The 24,584-nt window shown below is 34.0% G+C and overlaps 2 protein-coding genes across 2 annotated transcripts; one reads left to right on the top strand and one right to left on the bottom strand.

Moving 5' to 3' along the window:
* The first annotated feature begins 1,577 nt into the window (after window positions 1-1,577).
* Window positions 1,578-20,148, top strand: nAChRalpha2 (nicotinic acetylcholine receptor alpha2). The gene is made up of 8 exons (XM_085208131.1): window positions 1,578-1,935; window positions 6,796-6,840; window positions 7,239-7,348; window positions 13,149-13,329; window positions 13,443-13,596; window positions 16,765-17,335; window positions 17,485-17,677; window positions 18,876-20,148. The coding sequence occupies exons 1-8, from the start codon at window positions 1,753-1,755 to the stop codon at window positions 19,071-19,073; spliced, it is 1,635 nt and encodes a 544-aa protein (XP_085064257.1). The 5' UTR covers window positions 1,578-1,752; the 3' UTR covers window positions 19,074-20,148.
* A 1,290-nt stretch (window positions 20,149-21,438) lies between these two features.
* Window positions 21,439-24,132, bottom strand: LOC146539380 (uncharacterized). The gene has a single exon (XM_085185168.1). The coding sequence runs from the start codon at window positions 24,130-24,132 to the stop codon at window positions 21,439-21,441; it is 2,694 nt and encodes an 897-aa protein (XP_085041294.1).
* Window positions 24,133-24,584: the final 452 nt, after the last annotated feature.

Here is a 24,584-nt window from a genome sequence, read left to right as displayed (position 1 = left end):
ACCGTCAAACCTTTTGGCTACTACGTTCGGGAGACTTCTACGTCCTTTTATAGGGAACTATAAAATTCCCAATTTTGAGGGCGGCTGCTTTCTTTAATACTCGCTTGTTACAACCTGATAATGCTCTGTCAGTCCGGAACGTAAAACTTAAACGATGTCACGTGTGGAACGTAAAAAATTGTAATGGGTGATAATTTTGTATGAAATTTTACTTTGTGATTGTTTTTAATATATTTTTTAATCTATGATCTATAATATATATATATATATATATATATAGATCATATATATATTTATATATATAGATATATATATATTTATATATATATAGATTCTCCTTACATATATATATATAAGGAGAATCTATATATATATAAATGAATAAATATTCTTATAGTTTAAGCAGGCGAAGTCGCCCGGGTCCGCAAGTGCATAAATATTACTAAAAGATGCCAGAATATTTAGTGCTGAGGCTCTCTATCCTCCTTCTCGCTTATAATTAACCTATTACTGTGTATTTTTATAAACATACAACATAGATAGATGTTTCGTGTCTCAAAATTATCATGCTTTAAGCAATGGTTATATATTCGAAAAATGAGTTTTACCTTTTACCCTCAAAACTAGGTAGTCAAAAAATTCTAGTGTAAAGACACTTCATACTCCACTGGAAGACGAAATATTGATTATTGAATTAATGGAAATGAAAAAGGAACTCAACGTCGCGCTCTATCTTGCTTGGGGGAAAGAATGAAAATAATTATTTCCCCCAAGTAAAAATCGAACCCCATCATTGCCTTAGGATCTTACTAATCAATAACTTATGCAGGCTAGATTGAGGAACTAGGTTTCCTCTAGGTTGTTAAAACACTCTATTAGCCCAAATTTTCTGTTAAATTCTTGAGGCAATGTGACATATGTTTTGAGTGACAGAACTCAACAACAAAACGGAGAAATGAAAATATTAAAAGAATACTGAAAAACTTTAATTTAATCAAACCCAACGCAATATTTTCATTTAAACATACTATCAATATTGTCAGCTATACCCACGCATAGTGTAGGAGCTGGCTATAGAAGTCCCACAACTATAAACTACGATAATCTATGGTAATACCCCATGAAGTAGCTAACGCCATCTACAATTGTAGACCACGCACTATACATCTAGAAGTAATGAATGAACCAACGCGCGTGCGTACTCAGATCGATCCGTAGTAACCTATCTAAATAGTATACTCGTATATGAAAAAATATATATGCATTATATTTTATTAAATTTAAAACTTTTATGATTTTTTCCTACAATTAGATGAATAAAAGTGTTTTTTGTTTAAGTTTCCTTTTTTTTGTCGATGATTTAATTGTTTTCTTGATATAAATACTTTTTTTATAAATTAATTGGTATCGGTGTAAATTGGTATTGGAATAAAATGGTAACATTGATACACGGAAGTTCGAACTCTATTCTCAATTAATAGAGGTAGCTTTGTACTTGACTAGTGCCGTTTTTTGGTATAATAAAATGGAGAGAGGAGTTTGCGCAGTAAAATATAACGTGATGCGATTTCCCGCCAGTAGCGGCGCCACTGTCGCTTACGATCGACGGGCGTTTTGTCCTATTTTTCGTAAAATACACCTAAAAATCACTGAATTTATAACTAAAAACTAATAAAATTAACCAAGAAATGTGCCAAAAAGTTATTTATACAATTTTTTCTAGTTAAAACAAGTTAAAATCCAGTGTTTGTTATGATGAAGGGTATTTGTGTAAGTTTTTTATTTATTTTCGGCATATGTCTCGGTAATCCTGACGCCAAGAGGCTGTATGATGACCTTCTAAGCAACTACAATAGGCTGATAAGACCTGTTGATAAAAACAACAACACCGTACTGGTGAAGCTGGGCTTGAGACTATCTCAACTAATCGATCTGGTGAGTCTTATTATACATTGAAAGTAAGGATAGCTGTAGTAAATAATTTTATATTTTTCTGGAATATTATTTTTCCTTTTTTTTCTTATGATATATATTCTTTTTCTCTTCCATTATTACCACTGTTAAATTAATAAAGTCATTTGAAATATGGTAGTGCCTACTAATGGTAATAGCATCTTAAATATTTCAAAAGATAAGTTTATTAATTTATTATAAAATTATTTTTATTCTAATCATTGAATATACACTGCTAAAATTTTACAATTATAACCATATTGAATAATAAATAATTCATGTCTATTATTCTTTTTCAGTTCTATGATTTTTTATTTAATATTTATATATTAAAGTTATTAAATAAGTTATAACTAATCGTCGACCGCAACATTATTTTCGTGTACCTTAAGAAGTAAATTTAAAAAAATCTTTTCTCCTCATCTCGTTAAGGAATTTTGAGATATCCCCTTAGCTCCCCAATATTCCCGAACATACCTACATGTCAAATGTACAAAAAAAAATTAATAAATAAAGATACATCTACGTTATCTCCTTTTTCTCTTTTCTCTTCTCTTTCTTGTATACATGTTATTATGACAGACAGAATATAAAACCCAGTGTCGACCGCGAGAGGAGCGGCTCCATTAAGATTTACGTTGAACTCGCAAAAGTAAACTGCATACCTACTTGTATTTCCACTAATAAATAGTGGAGCGGAAAGACCCGATCGAAAAGAAAGAAATGAAGAGGGAGGGAGAGGAAGTGGAAGTAATTACAAAATACAAATCTCTTTGTTGGTAAAAATTTAAATATATTTTATATAAATGGAGTCCGTTCCTTTCTAAGCATTACCCACTCATTTCTCTTTCACCATAAATACCTGTCTTAATAACACTCCTTGTCTTATCACCGGAGAATTTTAGCTAAATGGTTTATTACCTAGAACCTGTATCGAACCTACTACCATGAAACCGATACATCCCCAGAACTACTACGGCATTGATAACACAAGTTATTATTACCTCTTGGAATATATTTCGACATTTGACTTTAATATGGGAAGCGGTCGTGACTTTTGCTGACGTTTGGTTAATTAAATACGTACAACTTGTTGTTCACTGACATCCGGGTGGTGTGAACAGAACTAAAGTAATTTCCTTGAAATTAAATGGCTATAAATTGGATGTAAAAACAGGATTTTTGTATAAAGACGCTACGATTTAATTAACGGAACTTAGCGCCGATGAAAATATATTGAAACCTAGCCAGAGAGGACACCTAGGGTAAAGACACTCCGTTTACAACGCAACTCCCAGTTTTTGAGACATTGGCTGTGGAATGGCTGAACTCAACGCCGTGCCTTGTCTACGAGAGCGGGGACGTAGTGGCGCAGTGGCACATGTGTGTGATGATTGTGGTTTTGTTCCCTCTCGAGGAAACTAATTAATATTTGTTGATATGATGTTATTGATATTACATTTCTTCTCTCTGGTAACTACGCGACTTGGAGTTCTACCACTCAACACCCAAGTCTCAAATATTCGGCGGAAAGTGAGGAACGCACTGTCCCAAGTACTAGGTTCCCAGTACTAGATTCCCTCTGCCTTCATTGTTATATGCAGGATACAGCGTAAGAGAATTTAGTGGTATCTTCATAAAAACTAGTAAATATAAAGCTCATCTTTACCATTTTTTTAAATTCAATTTTTTTAGTGATAAATCTAATTAAAAAAACTACCCTCAACTACACAAATATAAACCCCTAACACAAAATATGAAAATTACTAAAACACCTAGATTTATGTTGCTATGAAAATAAGATAAAAGGGGTCGCAGTATTAACATTTAAATTACGTTATAACTTGCCAGTGGTGTGGATGCCTCGCGTAACTCCTCAACAGTTAGGTTCCTCGTGGAATGTTAACTATGGGCACAAAGACAAAATGTTTGTATACTTTCAGTAGCTTTGTGTCATACATATTAAACAGGTTATGTAATAAGGCTTAGATACGACGTAAGTTAATAATATTCTAATTTCCATATATTTTTTTCTTTTAGCTTCACGATGTATCCTGCACACGGTATTGTAGCCAAAGCGCCGATTTCTGGAGGTATAGCGTGTTGAGTGGCGGTAATCAACACTGCGCTTTTCCTCGACACTGTTAAATATTTCGTTAAATATTTCGTTTCCTCGAGTGGGAATCGAACCAGTAACCTGTAGCGTTTACTGTCACACGATTGTGCCCCTGTATCACGAGTGGCCTCGATTAGAACATGGGTCATTTTCATAATATGAGTGTTTAAATTTGTTTCATATAATATACAAGAACTTATTGATTACTAGACTTCCACAGCCAGCCGCTGTGCTCCACCGCTCACCACGTATTGCCTCAAGAATTCTTATCGAGAATGTCATAACACGAGGTTCTCAGGTTCCCTCAGCCTATCCTGCTACGTGCAAAATACAATGAGAAGCTAAGAAAAGAATAGCTTTCTGCTCGCAATTTTGTCGGCGTTGTTTTAATTTTTAGGGTTCCGTACTTTTTACGGAAAAAAGGAAGACTTATAAGACCACTTTTTTGTCCGTCTGTCTGTCTGTCGGTCAAGTGCATTTATCTCAGGAAGCTTTGAGATATCGATTTGAAATTCAAAACATATACTAAGATCTTTAACTATCTATATAAGAAAATTTTCCAAAAAATTTTAACGTTATTTTTTTTATTTATTTAAAAAAATGCTTCAATCTAAAATTGAAGCTGACCTACTTCTTAACATATATGCTATATTAATTTAGTCTTTCAGCAACTAAATACAAAATATACTCGTACAAAGTAAATTCGACAAAATTTTCTCTATTATTGTACAAACTTCACTCAAGTGCTAAGGGCCGTAATTGAAATGGGATGGACGCTCACCATCCCCAGACTCTAAATTGTTGCATTTCTAAGCCTTTCCACGTCATTAGAAATTCTACTTAGTTCTACAACGAGAGAATATTGATTGTTAAATTATTTTTTAATTTAATCACAAAGGAAACGGATTAAGTAAATTAATTTTTTTTTGACTAAGTGCAACTGTAAACGCGATAGGTTGTCGGTTCGATTCTCACTCGAGAAAATGATATTTTAATATTTTATTTATCTCAATCTGGTAACAAGGCGAAGCGTGGTATCGAGTTCTGCCACTCAACACGCAATGCCTCCAGTATTCAGTGAAAAGTAGAGAACGGTAATGTCTTTATGGGAACAGTGTTTTTATAAAAGGTTCCGCAGGTCCCTCTGCCTACCCTGCTATGTGCGGGGAGTGCATGAAGCTAAAAGAAATTTATGTAAGAACTATATAAAATTTAAATGTCAGCCATGTTAGTATTCAAACCCGCGCCTCTTGGACATTATCCGAGTGTTCTAAATAAACTTTAAATTCTTATACACTTGATACAACTTATTCTTAACTTATTTTTATTATTAGCATCTTTTAAATAAGATCTTAATTAATTTTCGCTACTCAAAGTTCGACCCAAAATTTTTGTGACGATTCTTATTCTTAATATATTATTTTTCTTTAGTGTTACTACTTTACTACTACTTTTTGTTATTACTTTAAAAATATTAAAAGTAAAAATATGATTCTGTCTATTTAAAATAACTCTTATATTCGAAATATAAACCAAAAAAGTAACAAAAACCTAAAAAAAATACATAGTAGGTAAAAATTGTAATCAAAGTAATCGTATATAACCATTTAAATGACAACATACATAAAAATATTTCACTTCCGCTAAAATAACTTTTACTTCCGCCTTCATCACTGATACATGTTGATATAGCTGGAGGGTTTCTTGGCAAATTCTCAAAAATTCTACCAATCGATTGCCTTAACCAGCTATACGAGTATAGGGAAGCTAAGTTGGGATAGTTCATTTTTACTCGCTGTCCGCAACTTCTTCTATATTAGATAACGGGCTAGTGTATAGAATATATTAGGTATTAGGTTTATAGATTTTTAAAGTATTAGGTAAATAGCAATGTTTTGTTAACTTATCTATAAATTGTACAAAGATGTGTAGATGATGGTACACATAAAACAACTTCAATTTTTGATAGCTTCATCCTGTATCCCGCACATATCGGTGAAGGCAGAGGAAATCTGGGAACTTAGTGTTAAAATACTCCGTTCCCATTAAGCAATTTCGTTCCTTATATTCCGGAAATCCAGAATTGCGAATTCTGGGAATTCTGCGCTACGATGACCTACCAACAATTATTTTGTTTAACCAGATATCTAAGGAATTGAATCAAAATCATTAACTACTAGAATAACAGCAGTAGTACGTATAGAAGGTATATTCACAGGTTACCCTATAAATTAATTGAACATATTAAGATCCTTAACGACATTTAACTACTAGTTAACAACGACTAGTTAACACCTTGACAATGAATTAATTTATGTTAATTTATAGTTTGACTACAGCTATCAGAGAATGTTTGTGAACGATGCGATGGTAACAAGTTCAAATTTTACTTAGAAAAAGTTTTTTAGCTTCACACTACTATGAAGGACTGTAATCTAGTGTTAAAACATTCCGTTCCTAATAAGACTTTTCTGTTCTCCGCTTTGCACCGAATTTTTGAAGTGAAAGTAAGTTTACGGCGTATTTAATGAGTTTACTACGCTGAGTTCTGCTACTCAACACCGAATGCCTCATAATTCTGCGAAAAGTAGGGAACGGAATGAACGGAACTTATTATTTTCACATAGAAGGATAGGAAGACAAAACCTGGGAACCTAATGATAGTCCGTTCTCATTAAGAAATCCGTTTTTGTTTTACATAGTATATAATTCATTGTTTTTCACAGAATCTGAAAGATCAAATCCTGACAACGAACGTTTGGCTTGAACATGTGAGTATTAACAATATAGTGATATTATTTTTAGACTAAATATAAAGTAGATTTGCATCTTTCACAAAAAAGTATTGTATTATGGATATAAAACAACTTATATAGATCAGCACGCCAGCCTTGCGAATTTGGTGAACGGAAGTGTCTTCATGAAAAGCCGAGTGTCTTAACACTATGTTAACTGGTTATCTTCTTAATTTGTAGCCTAGTTAACCTATAGCTAACTAAATTTTAGTAAAAAAAAATGTTTTTATACTAGCTGCCACATGCTTGATAGGTTGCCAGATATGGTGCCAGGTTAAGGAAAGATTCACGATTTACGAACCCGTAACAGTTATCATCACAAATATACATTAATACTCAAGAGAAATATTATTATAACAGTGGAAACGTTACAGGAATGGGAGGACCACAAATTTAAATGGGACCCCCTGGAATACGGAGGCGTGAAGGAACTTTATGTGCCTTCCGAGCACATTTGGCTCCCGGATATCGTTCTATATAACAAGTAAGTGGATACAAAAAGCCTTTACCATTTTACTATATTTATGGTTTCGAGGCGTTTCCCCGTTACTCGTACACGCGGTATACCTGCGTGGATTTTACACCTTTTTCGCTGTCTGATTTATCTTATTTCACCCTTATATTTGTACTGTCGACTAGTTTGTGTATTGTAGTATGTAATACTCACTTTGAGGCCAGTCGTGGCTCAAGCGTGAGACTGTAAACGCGGACAAGTTTTGAGTTCGATTCCCGTTTGAGCAAAAGAAATATTTTATATTTACATTTCTCACTCTGGTAACGAGAACTTTTGGCGCTAATTTTGTTACCTTAAAGGTTTCAAAATATAAGTACTTCTAAATAATCTATGTAACGGGTATATTTCAAGCTAGTGATAAGTGACCCGCTCGCAGCTTCACCCGCTTGAACTATGTAATTAAAATCATTGTATTAAGAATATCCTTTAGTTACTTCTTTTGTTGGTTCATTTCAATAATTCTCTTATTATTCTTTTTGATTATTTAAACTTATATTTTCTTACTAATTCTATTGAAAACTGAAAACAATTTCATACATATATTAAGCTAGCGGACGCGCGCCGCTTCGCTTGCGTATTTAGGAGTAAATTCTAATAACCCATGAAACATGTGTTCAATTAAATATTTTTAAGAGTCTAAATTTCAAATTTTATAAAAATCGGTGGCGATTTAAAGATTTTTCCATACAAACTTTCAACCCCTTATTTGTACCCTTAAGGGGTGAATTTTAGAAAATCATGAAACAAATGTTCAATTAAATATTTTTAAGAGTCTAAATATCAAATTTTATAAAAATCGGTGGCGATTTAAGACTTTTTTCATACAAACTTTCAACCCCTTATTTGCATCCTTAGAGGAAGAATTCTAGAAAACGATGTAACACGTATTCAATAAAATACTTTTAAAAATCTAAATTTCAAATTTTATAAAAATCGGTGCCGATTTAAATTTTTTCCATACAAACTTTGAACCCCTATTTCACCCCTTTAGGGTTAAAATTTTTCAAAATCCCTTCTTAGTGGATGTTCAGATTACGCGGTCATGGCTGTGCGTGCGTCTTACCTCAGTCAGTGAGGACAAGTCCTTTTATATATATAGATAAGTACAAACAGGCGTAGCCGCGTCCAGGTCTACTAGTTTTACTATAAATATAGATATCACATACAAGCAACCAAGCAACCTCTAAATATTCCACCAAATATGACCCATACAATACCAACATAAACGACTGCAACACACGATATATATTAATGAGCATATTTCAATTACATTCAAACTCATACAATATTCCGTTAGACGCAACACCGGTTTGTTTGTCATTCCATCAACTTTAATGCAGACGTCGATGTTCCTGTTTCTAATTATAACATGTCAGAACAAGTTAGTCAGTACAATGCAATTTGGTGCTATGTAATGCCCTAATGAATGTTCACGAACTAAGTTCAGGGCGGCCTGTTATACGCCAATTACGGTAGGGTATGGTAGCTATTGGACAATTTATGGGAAGTATTGTTAGCCGTTTCATGATGAGTAGAACTTGGTATTGGTCAATCTTGATCGATGAAATAGCCTATAGGTATATGTAAGTATGAAATTATTTTGTATATAAGCTTCACGGGTCAGAGGGTACCTAGTGTTAAGACACACCGTTCCCCTCTTTCCGCCGAATTTTGAAATAATAGTAGGTCCAGGTCATAGGTTTTGATTACACGGCGAATTTCATACAAAATGCAACAAAGTCGATGCTTGATTACGCTCATATAGAATCTTAATTTATTTTCTGTGCTTTAAGGAACCATAGACCGGGAAATCTGTTATTAATTTCAACTTGATACATTACATACACACATTCTCAAGAAAAATGGTCTTGATAGATGAACAGACCGACAACAAAGCGATCCTACAAAGCTCCTTTTTTATCTTTTGCGATTCAGAACCCATAGACTAGTCTCTTAATAGTGATAAATCACTATATATTTTGCATTTAATTTAACGGCCTCAACTAGGCTTTAGTACTAATTTCATTTAGTACAACTTAATTCAGAATTTCCGATCTCAAACAATATTTTGATAACAGTATCATGTTACACAAAATTACAATTCCGTTCGAAAAAATAGGTAAATGTAGCGAACTAAATTGAATAGTAATATCGATAGATCAAAAAATATATTACGGAACGTTAAAAGCAATAAAACTGAAATAACCTGCTATGTCGATGAAATATAAACGTATAAAAATAAAGAGTACGAACAGTTTACTATTTTTATTATAATGTATATATGATATTTATTTTTATCTAATATCGTAACGTAAGTATGAAAATATAAATAATATTGAATTGGAGACCAGTCGTGGCGCAGTGGCACAAGGGTCCGACTGTTGTGGTTTCAATTCCCAATAGAGGAAACTTCATCATTAACTTGGTAACAAGGCAACACGCAGTGTTGATTCCCGCCACTTAACACGCAATGCCTAAAGAATTCGGCGAAAAGTGGGAAATGATAGTGCCTCAATGGCTAGGCCAGAATGTCTTAATGTTAGATTACCAGGTTCCCTTTGCCTACCCTGCTATATGAGGGATACAGGCAACTAAAAAAAATGTAGATAGGTTATGGAGCGTAGAATTTAGAGCACTAAAAGAGGATTTTTCGTAATGTCTTCGCGAACGGATAACAACAACATTTTTCCATTTTAAGTTTTAAAGTCAACTCAACTCTTCCGGTCGATTACCAGTTAAAATATAAGATACACTGGCCTCTACTATAAATAGTGGCCAGTGTATTTTACATTGCGGTGTTGAGTTCCTCCACTCAACACGCCTGCACAACTCGCCTGCTATATACGGAATACAGCGTAAAGCTAAAAAAATACTACTGCAAATAGTAATCAATAGAAGTTCTCTTTTTATATGTAAACGAGATAATAAAATGAACTGGACGTTCGTTTCATGTCAAACATCATAACCGTTTTAAATGGATACTGTGTTCATCACACTATAAAATTGGGGTCACGGTGGCGCAGCGACTTCAGAAACAAAACTATAAACGCGACGGTAGTGGGTTCGATTTCCGATCGAGAAATTAATTATTTTCATTTCCTCACTCTAGTAACAAGTCATAGCGCAGCGTTGAGTTTCACCATATAACATGCCACGGAATGTTAACATGAGGTTCTATATAAAATAAATGTATTTTTATTTATACTGTATTGTACTTCAGTTACTACTGTATTATAATTTAATGATGAAGATAATGAAAAAAGAAATATCATGATTTCTTATGTTACTCTATTTGATTGTACACCAACTTAATGAAAATAAAAACACGACTCGTGCAAATTTTAAATTGCAAAATTGAAATTTTCGTCGGATCCGATTCGTTTATTTTTTTTTATTGGAAATCCGGATGCGAGCTACTAAATGTTGCAAATCATTTTTCTCGTGTACATATTTTGTACGGTGAATTGAATGTTTGGCTAAAAATTTTAAATCTTTTGATATTTTACATAATATGCATGAGTTAACGGTTATTCGATTAATAATTATAGTTAATATCTTTTGAGGCCGTCATGACGTACTGTACCAATAGTATCTGACTGTAAAGGCGACGGTTGTGGAATGAAGTTTCTCACTTTATTCCGCGTATCAGGCGAGGTAAAAAAATCTAAATAATCTTTATTCAATAAGACAAGAACAAGCACTTTGAAATCGTCAAATTATATAGAAATATCGGTAGTGTCAGTCCTACAGGAAGCTCCCACTGGCTCGGAAGACAGTTCTGCCGAGGAACCGGCAAGAAACTTAACAGTTATTTTTCCAAAATATAATTTACAATAGCTTCTCGAGTGAATATCAACAGTTTTGATTTCCACGAACTATTATCATTATAGTAGTCTTGGATTGATTAGTAAAGAACTATTCTCTCTCCAGAATCTCCATAAATTTGAGACACTACGTGTTTAGTGGCGGAACTCCAATTCGTGCTTTATCTTACCGGAGATGGAAAAATGTAAGAAGAATCACTATCAAAATCGGAATATCAATTTTTTTTATATTTTTATTCAATTAGAGCCATTCAGCCTCATAAAATTGACCGCATACATACAAAAAATACCAAAAGCAACAACCACCAAGTAACACTTAAAGCTAATTGATAGCAAATATCGACAAGAAATAGAAATGATACATCATGTAGTGTCAGAGCAGACCGGCGGACTATTAATCATGAAGAATGAGACGCACGTGCGACCACTCTTATACTGTGATCACGCTTCATTCAATTTATAATGGGGGGTGATATATTATGGTGTATGGGAATTTATACGAGTATATTAATTTTGATAGGAATATGATTATATATGTGGTTTTTAGGCATATATTTGTGGTGGTAGGTATTTTTTATAGCTGAGTTGGCAGAGAACTCCGTTCCCATTAAGATCCATTCCTTTTCTCAATTTGTGCTGAATTCTGGAGCCATTGCGTGTTCAGTTCAACTGAAAATACTCAACTGCCCATATACTCAAGTGGGAATGGAATCGACATCTTAAAAAAACTTGTCTACTGGAACGAGGAAATAAAAATAATTTAAATCTAACTCGCATCCGTCCATTCATTGCACCAATTAGAAAATAATGTCACTAAATTAGCGGATTTCGAAAACCCATTAATAATAAACAATATGAATCTACTATTCTACGGTTACTTGATGTGGGCACGTTCAAGCTGAAATGCAAAAGCGATTGACTAGTTTTATTCGAAATCCAGAGTATTCGTAAGAATTTAATCCGCTTAAATTCAAACTTCTTATACTACTTACATATAAAAACTTTTATTAGCTTATTTTTTTTATTTCTTTCCATTTATGTTACTTCACTTTTTAAGACGTATGTCAATACTTTTTTTTAAATATTTCTTATTTTATTGTTTACACTCTTTTCCTACTCAACCACAGCATTTACAACCAGAAAACAAACTAAAACTTAAAGAAATAGCACAAATTTAGAACTTTATCTTAGCAATTCTAACGTAATATAACCACGTATATTTTCAAATGATGGGATTTATACGATGAATGGGGGGCCGCTGCCGTTTAAGCGATGTATTCCGTCCTCGTGCCTTCTCCAATCTTACGGCTGTGTACAAAGGATAAACTGTGAAACAAATTTGCAGATACTCCTGAATAATAGTAGTGCTTGGAATATACTCCCCTAAATGTTTTCCTTTATTTGCACATTAATCAAATGTTGTGTTGAGATGTAACTTGATTTTTTATATGAAGTCTTTGTGTATGTATATATTTATTTTTTGCTTAACACTGCATTGTGTAAATAGCAGGTAAGGCAGGGGAACCTAGTGTTAAAACATTCTATTTCCCACTTGCTACCTAATTATCATACCCCTATTAAATAAAGCTATAAAACTGCAATTTATGCATTGATTTTGCTGAAATTTGTATGAAATTCGCACCGTAATCAAAACTTATAGGGATTTTTCCTTGGACCTGGAAGTTATATAATTTGGCATAAATTGATAACTTACTACTTAATATACGAAAAAACTAAAAAGTGAAAATTTAAAAATATTTAATTAAAAAGACATTACATATTTATATGTAGTTAATTTCATACAAAAGGAATGCACATTTAAATTTGCTAACTTTGAAGTACTTCCCATTGACTTACAATCCTGAAATTAGTACTGAAGCCCCGGTGGTCGAGTCCAACTTGCACTTAACCAGTTTTATTTATCTCCCAACTGAAATTGTTAACAGTGCGGACGGAGAGTACGTAGTGACGACAATGACCAAAGCTGTTCTTCACCACACCGGCAAAGTGCTGTGGACACCGCCCGCTATATTCAAGTCATCATGTGAGATCGATGTCAGATACTTCCCTTTTGATCAACAGACATGCTTCTTGAAATTTGGATCTTGGAGTTATGATGGGGATCAGGTATGAATTTATAAACAGTGTTAAATGTTTCTTTTACTACGTACACGAAGATTCGGAATAAAAATACGTACTTTAAATTAACGCATTTTGTGAAAATTAATATTTTTTCCTAGATTGATCTGAAACATATAAACCAGAAAAAAGGCGATATGGTAGAAGTTGGTATTGATCTACGCGAATATTATCCTTCTGTGGAATGGGATATCCTGGGGGTACCCGCTGAAAGGCACGAGAGGTACTATCCATGCTGCCAAGAACCATATCCAGGTTAGTTCTATAACTATATGATAATATTAATTTACCTATATCCGACAAAATATCAGTTTCATATAGCAATGCAATAAGATGAGAAACCTATCAAGTACTTAATAACAGATTATCTTGTTTGTTTGTTTCGTAGGCTACCGTAGGACAGACTTTAGACTGTAAAATCGATAGTTGTGAGTTCAATATCTACAAATGCTTTTTTAACATATTTATCATCGCTAACTGAAACGTAACATACATTTGTTGTGTAAATATAATTTTTATAAAAGCTCTTTCTTTAATCCTCTATGTAAGCCCTTTCTAATATGGTAACTGCCGGTAACACCTTGTTGGTCTTCTCAGGATGCAAGCGGAGAAGTAATGATGGTCATTCTTCACTTTTGAAGCTCGTATCCTAGGTAGTCAATATCAAAGCCCTTTCATTTGATACTTCACTTGAACTAGCTTTAATGCCAAATTTTGCCCCCCTTTTAGGGCTATTTTTTTTTTATTTATTTATCCTAGATTTCTTTATGCTCTTCCAAGCCTCAAAATTTACGTATTCATTATCTGGAAATTATGCAAAATTTGGTGGGCCTACCAGTTGGTTCTCTATGCCTACTTAAACTGCATCGTTAAATCCTGCCAGTCAACACGCATTAACTCGATTTTTTGTAAGTAGTTATTATTAAAATTAATTACCTTATACTTTATTAAACTTACAAAAAATTAAAAAAAAACGAGCAGAAAATGACACGAACTACCAATGTGCGTGGTATGTATTATTTAATAATACAAAGAACATCAATCCAAATCTATTTCCTATGGAAACCACCACCAAAAAGAAAAATCCAATAGCTTTAATCAGTCCAGTATCAGTATTCAGGGCGCGTTGCCTTCAAGCATTAACAAAACAAGCGTTTAACCTGTTAAGAGCGGTACAACGCAAGTAATTTAGCATAGATAAGCGTTGTCGACGTGCCGCGGTATTTACGAGGCTCGAGGTGAGATTAGGGCTTTTTTAGTAGGGTTTATGTGTCTTGTGGTAACGTTGGGTGTTGCCAGGTGGATATTTATGTTTTCTTATTGGATTGTATGGAATTGTAGGTTTCGGAGTGTAGGGAGGGAACTCAGAGATGATTGCTGCTGGAAATTGTTACGGGTACGGTATATACGGAATTTTTACGTTTTACGTTTTAAAATATTTTAATATTAATTTTAAGCTAGGGCACTAAGATAACATTTTATTTAAAACACCATGGTTGATATTGTTCAATGTATAGGCCTATTTATAAATACTTAGAATTTTTCAGTCTGTCTGGTATGACAGAGTGGGCGTTTGAATTTTATCCAATATAATTATCTATTGGAAAAATTACATAGAAAAACATCGCGCTACAATTTTAAACGAAACGTCGAGAACAGAGAGATAAATCACAAACAAATATTATTTATTTTTTATTTTGTCACTTAATTCTATCGGGACAGCAAGAGGAACCGGATCTACGGCATATCATTCAACAATTAATATTTAACAAATAAATTAATAATATTACAACCAAGAAACAATATCCAAGAAACCAATATCATTTACATCCGCCAACCTCTCATTGGGATTCAAAATAATTATTAATTCAAATAATCGAAGGAAAGCTATCGGTTCAAAACTTCATTATCTAACCAAAGCTAACAATATCAACACAGAGTGTTTACTTGAGAAACTTTGATTACATTTAGTCACTTGTAATTGCTTGTTGCTGGGGATCGATTAGGTGCCATTTACGAGACGGTTAGCGAGGGCCAGGGCTAATAGCTGTTTTGCGTAATAATAATATAGTATGAAATCTAAATAGATTTGAATCGATTCCGCAGATTTTTGAGAGAGTTGAGAGAGTTAGTTTGGTTATGGTTAAAATATTTTTGCTATATTCGTCATTATATAATTATCAAGCGAAGGTTTCCAGCGAAGAGAGTTCTTATAGCTATATAAATAAATATCTCCCGCATTACTCCCTACGTTAAATTGCAACCCCTTCTCATCCCACAAGACTAGAACCTATTAGTTCTATTACTATTCCGTCTTCAATATTGGGCAGTAAGACTCAATTTGAAAGTCCAATCAAAATAGTTTGGGCCCGTATTCAAATTGCCCTTGCGACTAAGTGACTGGCGACTCCAATTGACAGTACCAGGATAATTACAATGTTTCAACATATGTTACACTAGCTTTCTGCTCGTGGCTTTGCTCGTATTTCGCTTTCCTAAAAACCGATAAACAGTTTATTTTATCACTAATTTGATTTTTTTATTACGGTACATTTCCTAAATAACAATTTGTGGAAACGTACTAAAAGCGTACAAACCTACGTATTTTAAAAAATATTTCGTTTTTTTTCGAATGTTAGATATAAAATTAACATCTATACTAGGAACGCAACACTTTGTAGGTTCGATTCCCACCTGAGGAAATGAAATATTTAATTTCTTTATTTGAGCTTTGAGTGCCGCTACTCAACACGGGATGCCTCCAGAATTCGGTGGAAAATAGGGAACGGAGTGTCTCAACAGTAGGTTCCCTCTGCCCACCCTGCTGTGTGCGGGATGCAGCGTAAAGCTGAATAAATAATATAATTGAGCAAAATTATTATAATTGAGTTCGTAACGCCATATTCGTCCTGGCAACTCTCGTGCGGATCATAATTTTTTACCCCCCCATTCGCGGTTTTACAACGCGTCCAATAACCCTTTAATATTCTCGTTTATTGCTATTACTTTTTATAAAATGAAGTAGAAACGTGTTGGGAACGACTTTGATACCTGACTTTTTACTTATCATATTTGTTCAGTTATTATTTTATGTTTGTGTGAAATAAAATTGGTATGTATGAACGTGTATACACTGTATAGACTGTAGATGTTTCATATTCGTATTTTGTATTTTTAGTTGTATTTGAATTTTGCTACTACATAATTTATGTTTGAAAACACTGTGGAATTAAAACGTTTTTAAATAAAAATATTAAATTAAATAAAATCAGCCACATTCCTTCCCCTTCCCCCTTTCGCTGATTTCTGGAGGCATTGTATGTTGAGTGGTAGAACTCTACACCGTAAATAAATATTTCAAAATATAATCAAAGATTTATCGCTTATTCTATAAACCGAAGTAAATAATAATAATTGTTTCAGATATCTTCTTCAACATAACATTACGGCGGAAGACTCTCTTTTACACCGTCAACCTGATAGTGCCTTGCGTTGGCATATCTTACTTATCAGTACTCGTCTTCTACTTGCCAGCAGATTCAGGAGAGAAGATCGCGTTAAGCATATCCATTTTGCTCTCCCAGACCATGTTTTTCCTTCTTATTTCAGAAATTATACCGTCTACGTCGCTAGCACTGCCGTTGCTTGGAAAATATCTTTTATTCACGATGTTGTTAGTTGGACTGTCGGTTGTAATAACCATTGTAATATTAAACGTGCACTATCGCAAACCTAGTACTCATAAAATGGCGCCTTGGGTTAGAAAATTCTTTATAACTAAGCTACCTAAATTGCTTTTGATGAGGGTTCCCAAGGATTTACTTAGGGATTTAGCTGCGCAGAAGATAGCTGGTAGAAGTATGAAGAAGAATAAGTTTAAAGATGCTCTGGCAGCGGCTGAGCAGACCAATTCGAACGCGTCCAGCCCTGATTCCCTACGTCATCATTTACCTGGAGGTTGCAATGGTCTACATTCTACTACTGCAACTAATCGGTAAGAATGAAAATTAAACTTAACATTATTTAAAAAAAAAGAAAAAATATATTACATGCAGTTTTTTTTCCTTCAAATCCAAAAATTAATTTAACGATAGTTCTTAAAAGTTCTTACACAAACATACATAATATTAAAATACCCCTTAGGTTCAGTGGACTTGTCGGTGCATTAGGAAGCTTGGGTGCAGGTTACAACGGACTGCCTTCTGTCATGTCAGGCTTAGATGATTCTCTAAGCGATATAACGCCTCGTAAAAAATATCCCTTCGAGCTGGAGAAAGCCATTCATAATGTCATGTTCATCCAGCATCACATGCAAAGACAGGATGAGTTTAACGCGGTAAGTAAAAAAATTAAGGCCATCGTGGCTTAGTGGGACCATAAACGTAATGATTCTGCGTTTCAATTACTAGTCATAGCAATGAATAATAGTCATAGAAATTTCCTGCTCCAGCAGGATCAAGGCATGGCGGTGACACAACACGCAATATCTCGGAAAAGTAGAGTGAACGAAGTGTCTTGACACTAAATTTGCTCAGCCAACTTTGCTTTGTATGGGATAAAACGTGAAGCTGTTTAGATATATAAATTCAAATATTTTTTACATAAACTGTTGACATGTACTTTTTTTCATTTGCAATTCAAAAGGGAAGTTTTTGGATCGGATTTCGGGATCCCAAGATTGTAAATAAAGGGATCGAATTGTCCACATAAATAAACTAGATGTTCATGGCGCAGTGGCCAGGGACATTATTATTTATACTTAAACCCTCCGTTCTCCTGTTGGCAGTTGCTGGTGGATTAAACGTAAAAAGTGACTATTGTAATATTTTATTACTCAAAAATAAAAAGTTTAATATGTTTTTTATCAGCTTCACGCTGTATCCCGCACACAGCAGGGTGGGCCTAGTGTTAAAACACTTCGTTTCTCATTTTCCACCGAATTCTGAAGACATTGCGGGTTGAGTGACAGAACTCAACTCTGCGCTTTGCCTTGACACAAAAGCAAAGAATGAAAATATACATTTGAATAAATATTTCATTCCCTCCAATGGAGATCGAACCTGCAACCAGTGGAGTTCACACACTTCTGCCTCTGCGCCCCGACTGCCGTCAATATTCAGATGTCTTAAATCGATTATATTAATAGTCTCAATTCATTGTGTTTGATAGCTCACCTAGTTTCCGCACTCGACATATTACGTAAATGAGAACTTTAATTACTTTTAGTCTAAATACTGCAAAGGAAATGTTCAAGGCGGATGTTTGCACTAAGGTCACCTTATTAAAAGTTCGTCCAAAGCTTAGCTTTTTTTTGTATTTTTGTAAAGATCGTTATTTATTTTCTAAGAAAAGTTATGTTTTTGATGCACTTAGTAATATATATTTATTATATGTTGTCTTCGTCGCCTTAGGATAAATAACGTTATTAGAATGTTTGATAAAAAAGACAGAGTGTGTTAGCACTAGGTTCCCTCTACCTACCCTGCTGTGTGGGATATATCGTCTATTTTTTATATATATGTATGAATACACAGGAAGATCAAGACTGGGGCTTCGTCGCCATGGTATTGGACAGACTATTTCTATGGATCTTCACCATTGCTTCCATAGTGGGAACTTTTGCCATACTCTGCGAAGCTCCTTCTCTGTACGACGATACGAAACCCATCGACATGGTCTTATCATCAGTCGCGCAACAACAGTTCCTGCCTGTTGACAGCGGAGATTCATAAACTAAGAATTAATATAACATTATTCAATTTCCCTTATATTATGTCTTTTGTAATCATTAATAATATTAATTTTACATTATTAATAATTAATTATTAATAATAAAATGTAAACAAATGTGTAATAGCTTTGTAAGATACTTAGATGTTTGAAATTTAAGTAAAAATTGGCATCTACGTTATCTTAGCCAAAAGATGGCTGTGATTTTTTAAATTGTTTTAGTGTAGGTATAGAAATTATAAGTTATTTTAATTGTAGTGAAATTAATGATAATATATTTAACTTTAACTTAAAATTTTACCTGACAAAAGAAGAATGGGGAAGGAACTTTGAAACCAATACATAAAGATCCACCCAAAAAGTATAATAATCTTCGTTCTGTATGAAGAAAAAAGTCGTATCTACACTATATATTTACGTAAAATTGGTATATTTAACTTTAATATAACAATTTTTCATATAGAAATCCTACAATCCTAATCCTACGCATAAATCAAAATATTAAATCGCTATACTTTTTTTTTCATTTTAGGCCTTCTTATTTATATTTCTTGAAATATTTATATTTAAGAAATGAATGTCTCCAATTTTCATATAGATTTGTTTCCTCATAAGTAGTATAATATAAGAATATTCTAATATAATGATAAGAATGGCTGTGGTAATGTCAAAGTAAGCTGTTAAACCTAAATAAAATACAAGTTTTTATATTATCATTTACAATACTAACTCTATCGTTGCTCGTAACTTTATTTGCATGAACTTTAAGTTTATTACATGTAAAATGTCTGTATGTATAAAAAATACATACCTATAGCTAAATATAATAAACAATCGTGACATACGGACAGATGGTTGACAAAGTGAACCTATAAAGGTTCCTATATATGAGATACGGAACCCTAAAAATCGATTAAATTCAAGAAAATATGTGAACCTATATTTTTTGCATGATTTCTAGTCATATACTTGTATATTATAGTACTTAATATTCTAATTGCTACAGTATCATTTGTTGTGTACAATTTTGGCTGTTCATAATCAAAATGAAACTTACGAAATAAAATAGTTAAGCAATATTGTCTTATTATTTGTATACCTACTTACATTTGTTTCCATCTTCATCTTCCTTTTAGAGGCACAAACGTGCGAGTGTAAACACGACGGTCGTGAGTTCGATTACCATTCGGGGTAGTGAATTATTTAATATTTTCATTTCTTTCCTCTGGTAGCGACACAGTGCGCAGCGGTCTGCCCTTCAACAGACAATGCCTTAAGGATTCGGCGGAAAGATGGGAACGGAAAATACAATTAAAAAGATTAATAATACGAAATATGTATATTTTTTTATATTTAATATTTAGTTGTTAGAAATTTTCCGTTCCGTTTAAGTTAGAACTTTTCTGTTACATAAAAGTACGAGTATATTATACAGCAAAGTAAAATACAAAGTTTTCAGTGAATAAACGTACTAACTTCGAAATAGAGAACCTGTCCACATCTCGTCAGCAATACAAAGAAATAGCCAACGGGCCGGCACACTGACTGACCTGGCTGACGTATAAACGCCATAAAACGAACATATCGTAACAGTTAACGTACGGACCAAACATTAAAGTTGTCAACGTACGAAAAATATTGCTGCTGACTTCAATTTTGAGTAAAATTGCATAAATAAAGAGATGATGAATCATTGGATTTGCAATTGTTATCATATTTTTGATTTTTTTTTAACTATAACTTTTCTGTTTTTTCCTTTCTAGGTATGAAACCCTAAAATAAAAAAGAAATCGGTTATACTCTATAATGTATACGTTATCCCATTTATTCTGCTATACGTTATCCCATTTATTCTCAACTAGTGGACCCGAACGCGGCTACGCCCGCTTGAACTATACGAATATTTGTTAAATATATTTATAAAATTATGTTCAGTTTTCAATAGATATTTTTTTTTTTTTTTTTAAATAAATAAATGCTTTATTCAGTAATTAAATGTTACATATACACTCTAATTTCGTTAGAATATGGAAAAACAAGACAACACTTTGGTAGAGGTGAGCGATGGCAGCCGTACTAGTGTAAACTGTGTCACAGCTGCCAGCATCTTTGCCCCTAAGACACTATTTCGATGACAAAAGTGAGAATACTCATCAATTAGGTACATATTATTATGTCGACATAAGAAAAAATAAAGCGATATAACAAAAGTTTTAAATTAAGTATTGAAAAAGAAGAAAAGAAAAACAATTAGGTTCTATGTTATTACCACGTGTTAAATGTGTGTGTATGTGTGTGAGTGTGTGTGTGTGTGTGCGTGTGTGTGTGTTTATGCGCGTGTATGTATGTACGAGTCATGAATGTAAGTTAGGTACGAAGAAGATTCTCCGTATCCAAGTAGGACAACTTCTGCAGCCAGGTATTCATAACTGCTTTACATTTCGAAGAAGACAAAGGGTAAATGTTGATAATTTTATTAACATCATTGTATAAGCGACTGCTTAGGACGTAGAAGTGAGAACGAGCTAGCTTGGTTTTGCAACGTTCGATATCACAAACCTTTGGCTTATTGCGCTTACAGATGGTCTTGAAAGGAGTGCTCCTATGCTTCCGCAGTACAACTGATTTTATGAAAAGTTGTCTAACTGTTAAGACTGAGCTATTACTATAAACTAGGTCGGTACTGTAACGTCTGGGCTTTCCAAGCATGACTTTTAGTATGGCTCTTTGGGCACGTTCTAAGGGAAACAACGAGTTTTTACTTGTACCCCCCCATACACAGATACAGTAGCTGACGAGACTTTGAATAAGGGCATGATAAACAAGAAGTAAGGTTTCAAAATTAGCTGAACTTCTAAGTTTCCTAAAAATAGGAATCAGTTTTCTTATTCGGCCGGTTATGTGATTGATATGAAGTTTCCAGTTCAGGTAGCAATCAACTGTAAGGCCAAGATATTTGATATTAGAAGTGCGAGGTAAGGTAGGACAATTACAGTTATCTAGAAGAGTGCAAATATGTGTGTGTACTCTAATCGCCAACTCAGGTGGCGGCTGGGAATGGCAGCGATGAGAGAACGCGATGTATTTGGTTTTGTCTATATTTAGAGTTAAAAGATTAGCATTGTACCAGCCTGTTATCCATCTGACCGCATGTTCAGCGTAGTGTTTGGCCTCGTTCCAATCTTTTCCATGAACCACAAGTGCAGTATCATCTGCATACGCAATGATGTTACAATTTGGTAATGATGTGGCACATAAGCTATTAATATATAAAATGAACAAGGTAGGTCCAAGGACACTACCCTGTGGTACCCCAAAACAGATTGCAGTATTGTCACTAACGTACTGGTTGATTTTCGTGCATTGCGTGCGATTTGATAAATATGAGCGAAAGATTTCAAGAGCGCCGCCACGTATTCCGATAGTTTCCATTTTCTTTATTAATAGTGGCACAGAAACGGTATCAAAGGCCTTGGATAGATCGAGGAATACGCCGATCACTTTTGATGCACTGTCCATTTTCTTTACTATTGTTTCAGTAAGCAGTAGTGCAGCATCTTCCGTCGATTTACCCTTGATAAAACCGAATTGATTATCAGCAATGACGTTACAGTGTTGCAGATAGTTTACAAGTCTCTTATTCAAAAGCTTTTCTAAAATTTTTGATAGAACCGAGAGTATTGATATTGGCCTGTAATTGACCACAGTGTCTCTGTCGCCGGACTTATAGATAGGATGAACTTGAGCTCGCTTAAAGATATCCGGAAAAACGCCAGTTGATAAACATAAATTGAAAATATGCATAAGAACGGGAGCTATATAAGTACTAGCCTTTTTGATAATAGAAGTAGGAATGCCGTCTGTTCCAGCAGCAGAGTCATCTTTTAAGTTTGCAATAATAGCCTGAATTTCATTAATGTCTGTATCATACAGCGCCATGGAGTCATTTGAAGCGGAAGACTGAGAGTTAAGTGTATTAGGCAAGCTATGTATGTCAAGTTGTTTGTTTAATATAGCATTGGCATATGAGGCACCGATGCCAGCAAAATAATTGTTTACGATATTTACGGATACGCAAGGATCACTGTGCAGGTCAAGTAAAGGTGTGGAGGTAGGTGAGGGCTTTTTGTAGCAAACAATTTTATTAACAGTGTTCCAGGTACCTTTTGGATTATTTTTGTATTTTAGAAATTCGTTTTTTTCATACGCTGTCTTTAATTTTTTTAACAAATTATTACAAAAATTCCGATATCTTGTGTAAGTTATACGTAGGATTGCATTAGTTGGATCAATTTTGGCCTTTTTATGTAGTTTGTCACGGTGTCTAATGCACCGTACCAGTCCCGGAGTCAGCCATGGTTTTAGTGTACGTTTCCGATGGGAAATTTTTATTTGCTTAGAGTGCATTGAAATAGCATCATAGATCATATTAGCCAGCAGGGTGGCTGCGGCGTTTGCATCAGAGGAGTTAAAGATACAGGTGAAGTCAAAGTTCGAAATTGTTTGTAGTAAAGACACATAATCAATTTTGGTAAAGGTTTTTATGGAAGAAAACTTTTTTATGTTGCATTGTAAACAAAAGACTAAAGGTGCGTGGTCGGTTATATAGGAATCCAGGATATAAGTAGCAGCAGATTTATTCGATCTCAGCATCACATGATCAAGACAGCTCTCATTGCGTGTTGGAAAGGAGTGGGCACTAGAAAATCCATGGAAAGCTAACAGGTCCAAGTATTTGCCACTGTTAGAGTCAGAATTGGTTGATGTAATATTTATGTTTATGTCACCAATCACGACTACAGAGTCAACTAGCTTAAGGTCAAGGAGACATGAATCGAGACTGTCACAAAAATTGTCTATATTACTGTTCGATGGTGACCGATAAACTGCAACTACCGCGTACTCATCATTGTGTTTTAGAACAAGACAGCTAGCGCCCGATAAGGAAACATTGGTAGTCGAGTGCTTTATCTCTGATTTGACATAAATGATTACACCATCGTTTTGATTGTGGTAATCTGAAGTGTATGAGGTGTAACCATGAATGCTGGGTACAAGCATGCGTTAAGCAATCTCATTTTGGGTGAAGTTTTCTAACAAACTTTGCAAATCGTTGCTTAGCAACAGTCGCATAGCGACGGTTGTTATTAACATGGCGGAATATTAAAGCATAAAGTATTTTAATATATAGGTATATATCGAAAATATTACAAATATGAGAAAAAAAAAGTATCCTATGTTCATCCCGAGACCCTCAAGTGTCTCTATATGAGTATTTTATCACAATTAAATTAGCGGTTTGGCTCTGATTGCGTAAAAGACAGACAGACAGACAGACAGACAGAGTTACTTTCGAATTTATAATATAGGTATGGATAAGTAATAAATAGATGCAAATTATTGTTTCTCATATAAAGCAAAAACTGCTCATCTAACGTGGACCCACTGCTCTCCTTTGAGCGGCCTTACATTATCTTCCTATAAAACTTTAATCAAAATAGTAGGTATATGAC

This window comes from Heliconius melpomene, chromosome 4 (assembly GCF_056956725.1).
Source record: "Heliconius melpomene rosina isolate 202511_hmr_F chromosome 4, ASM5695672v1, whole genome shotgun sequence".
Lineage (NCBI taxonomy): Eukaryota > Metazoa > Arthropoda > Insecta > Lepidoptera > Nymphalidae > Heliconius > Heliconius melpomene.
Note: the sequence above shows the minus strand (reverse complement) of the source record. Positions and strands in the feature narration are given on the sequence as shown.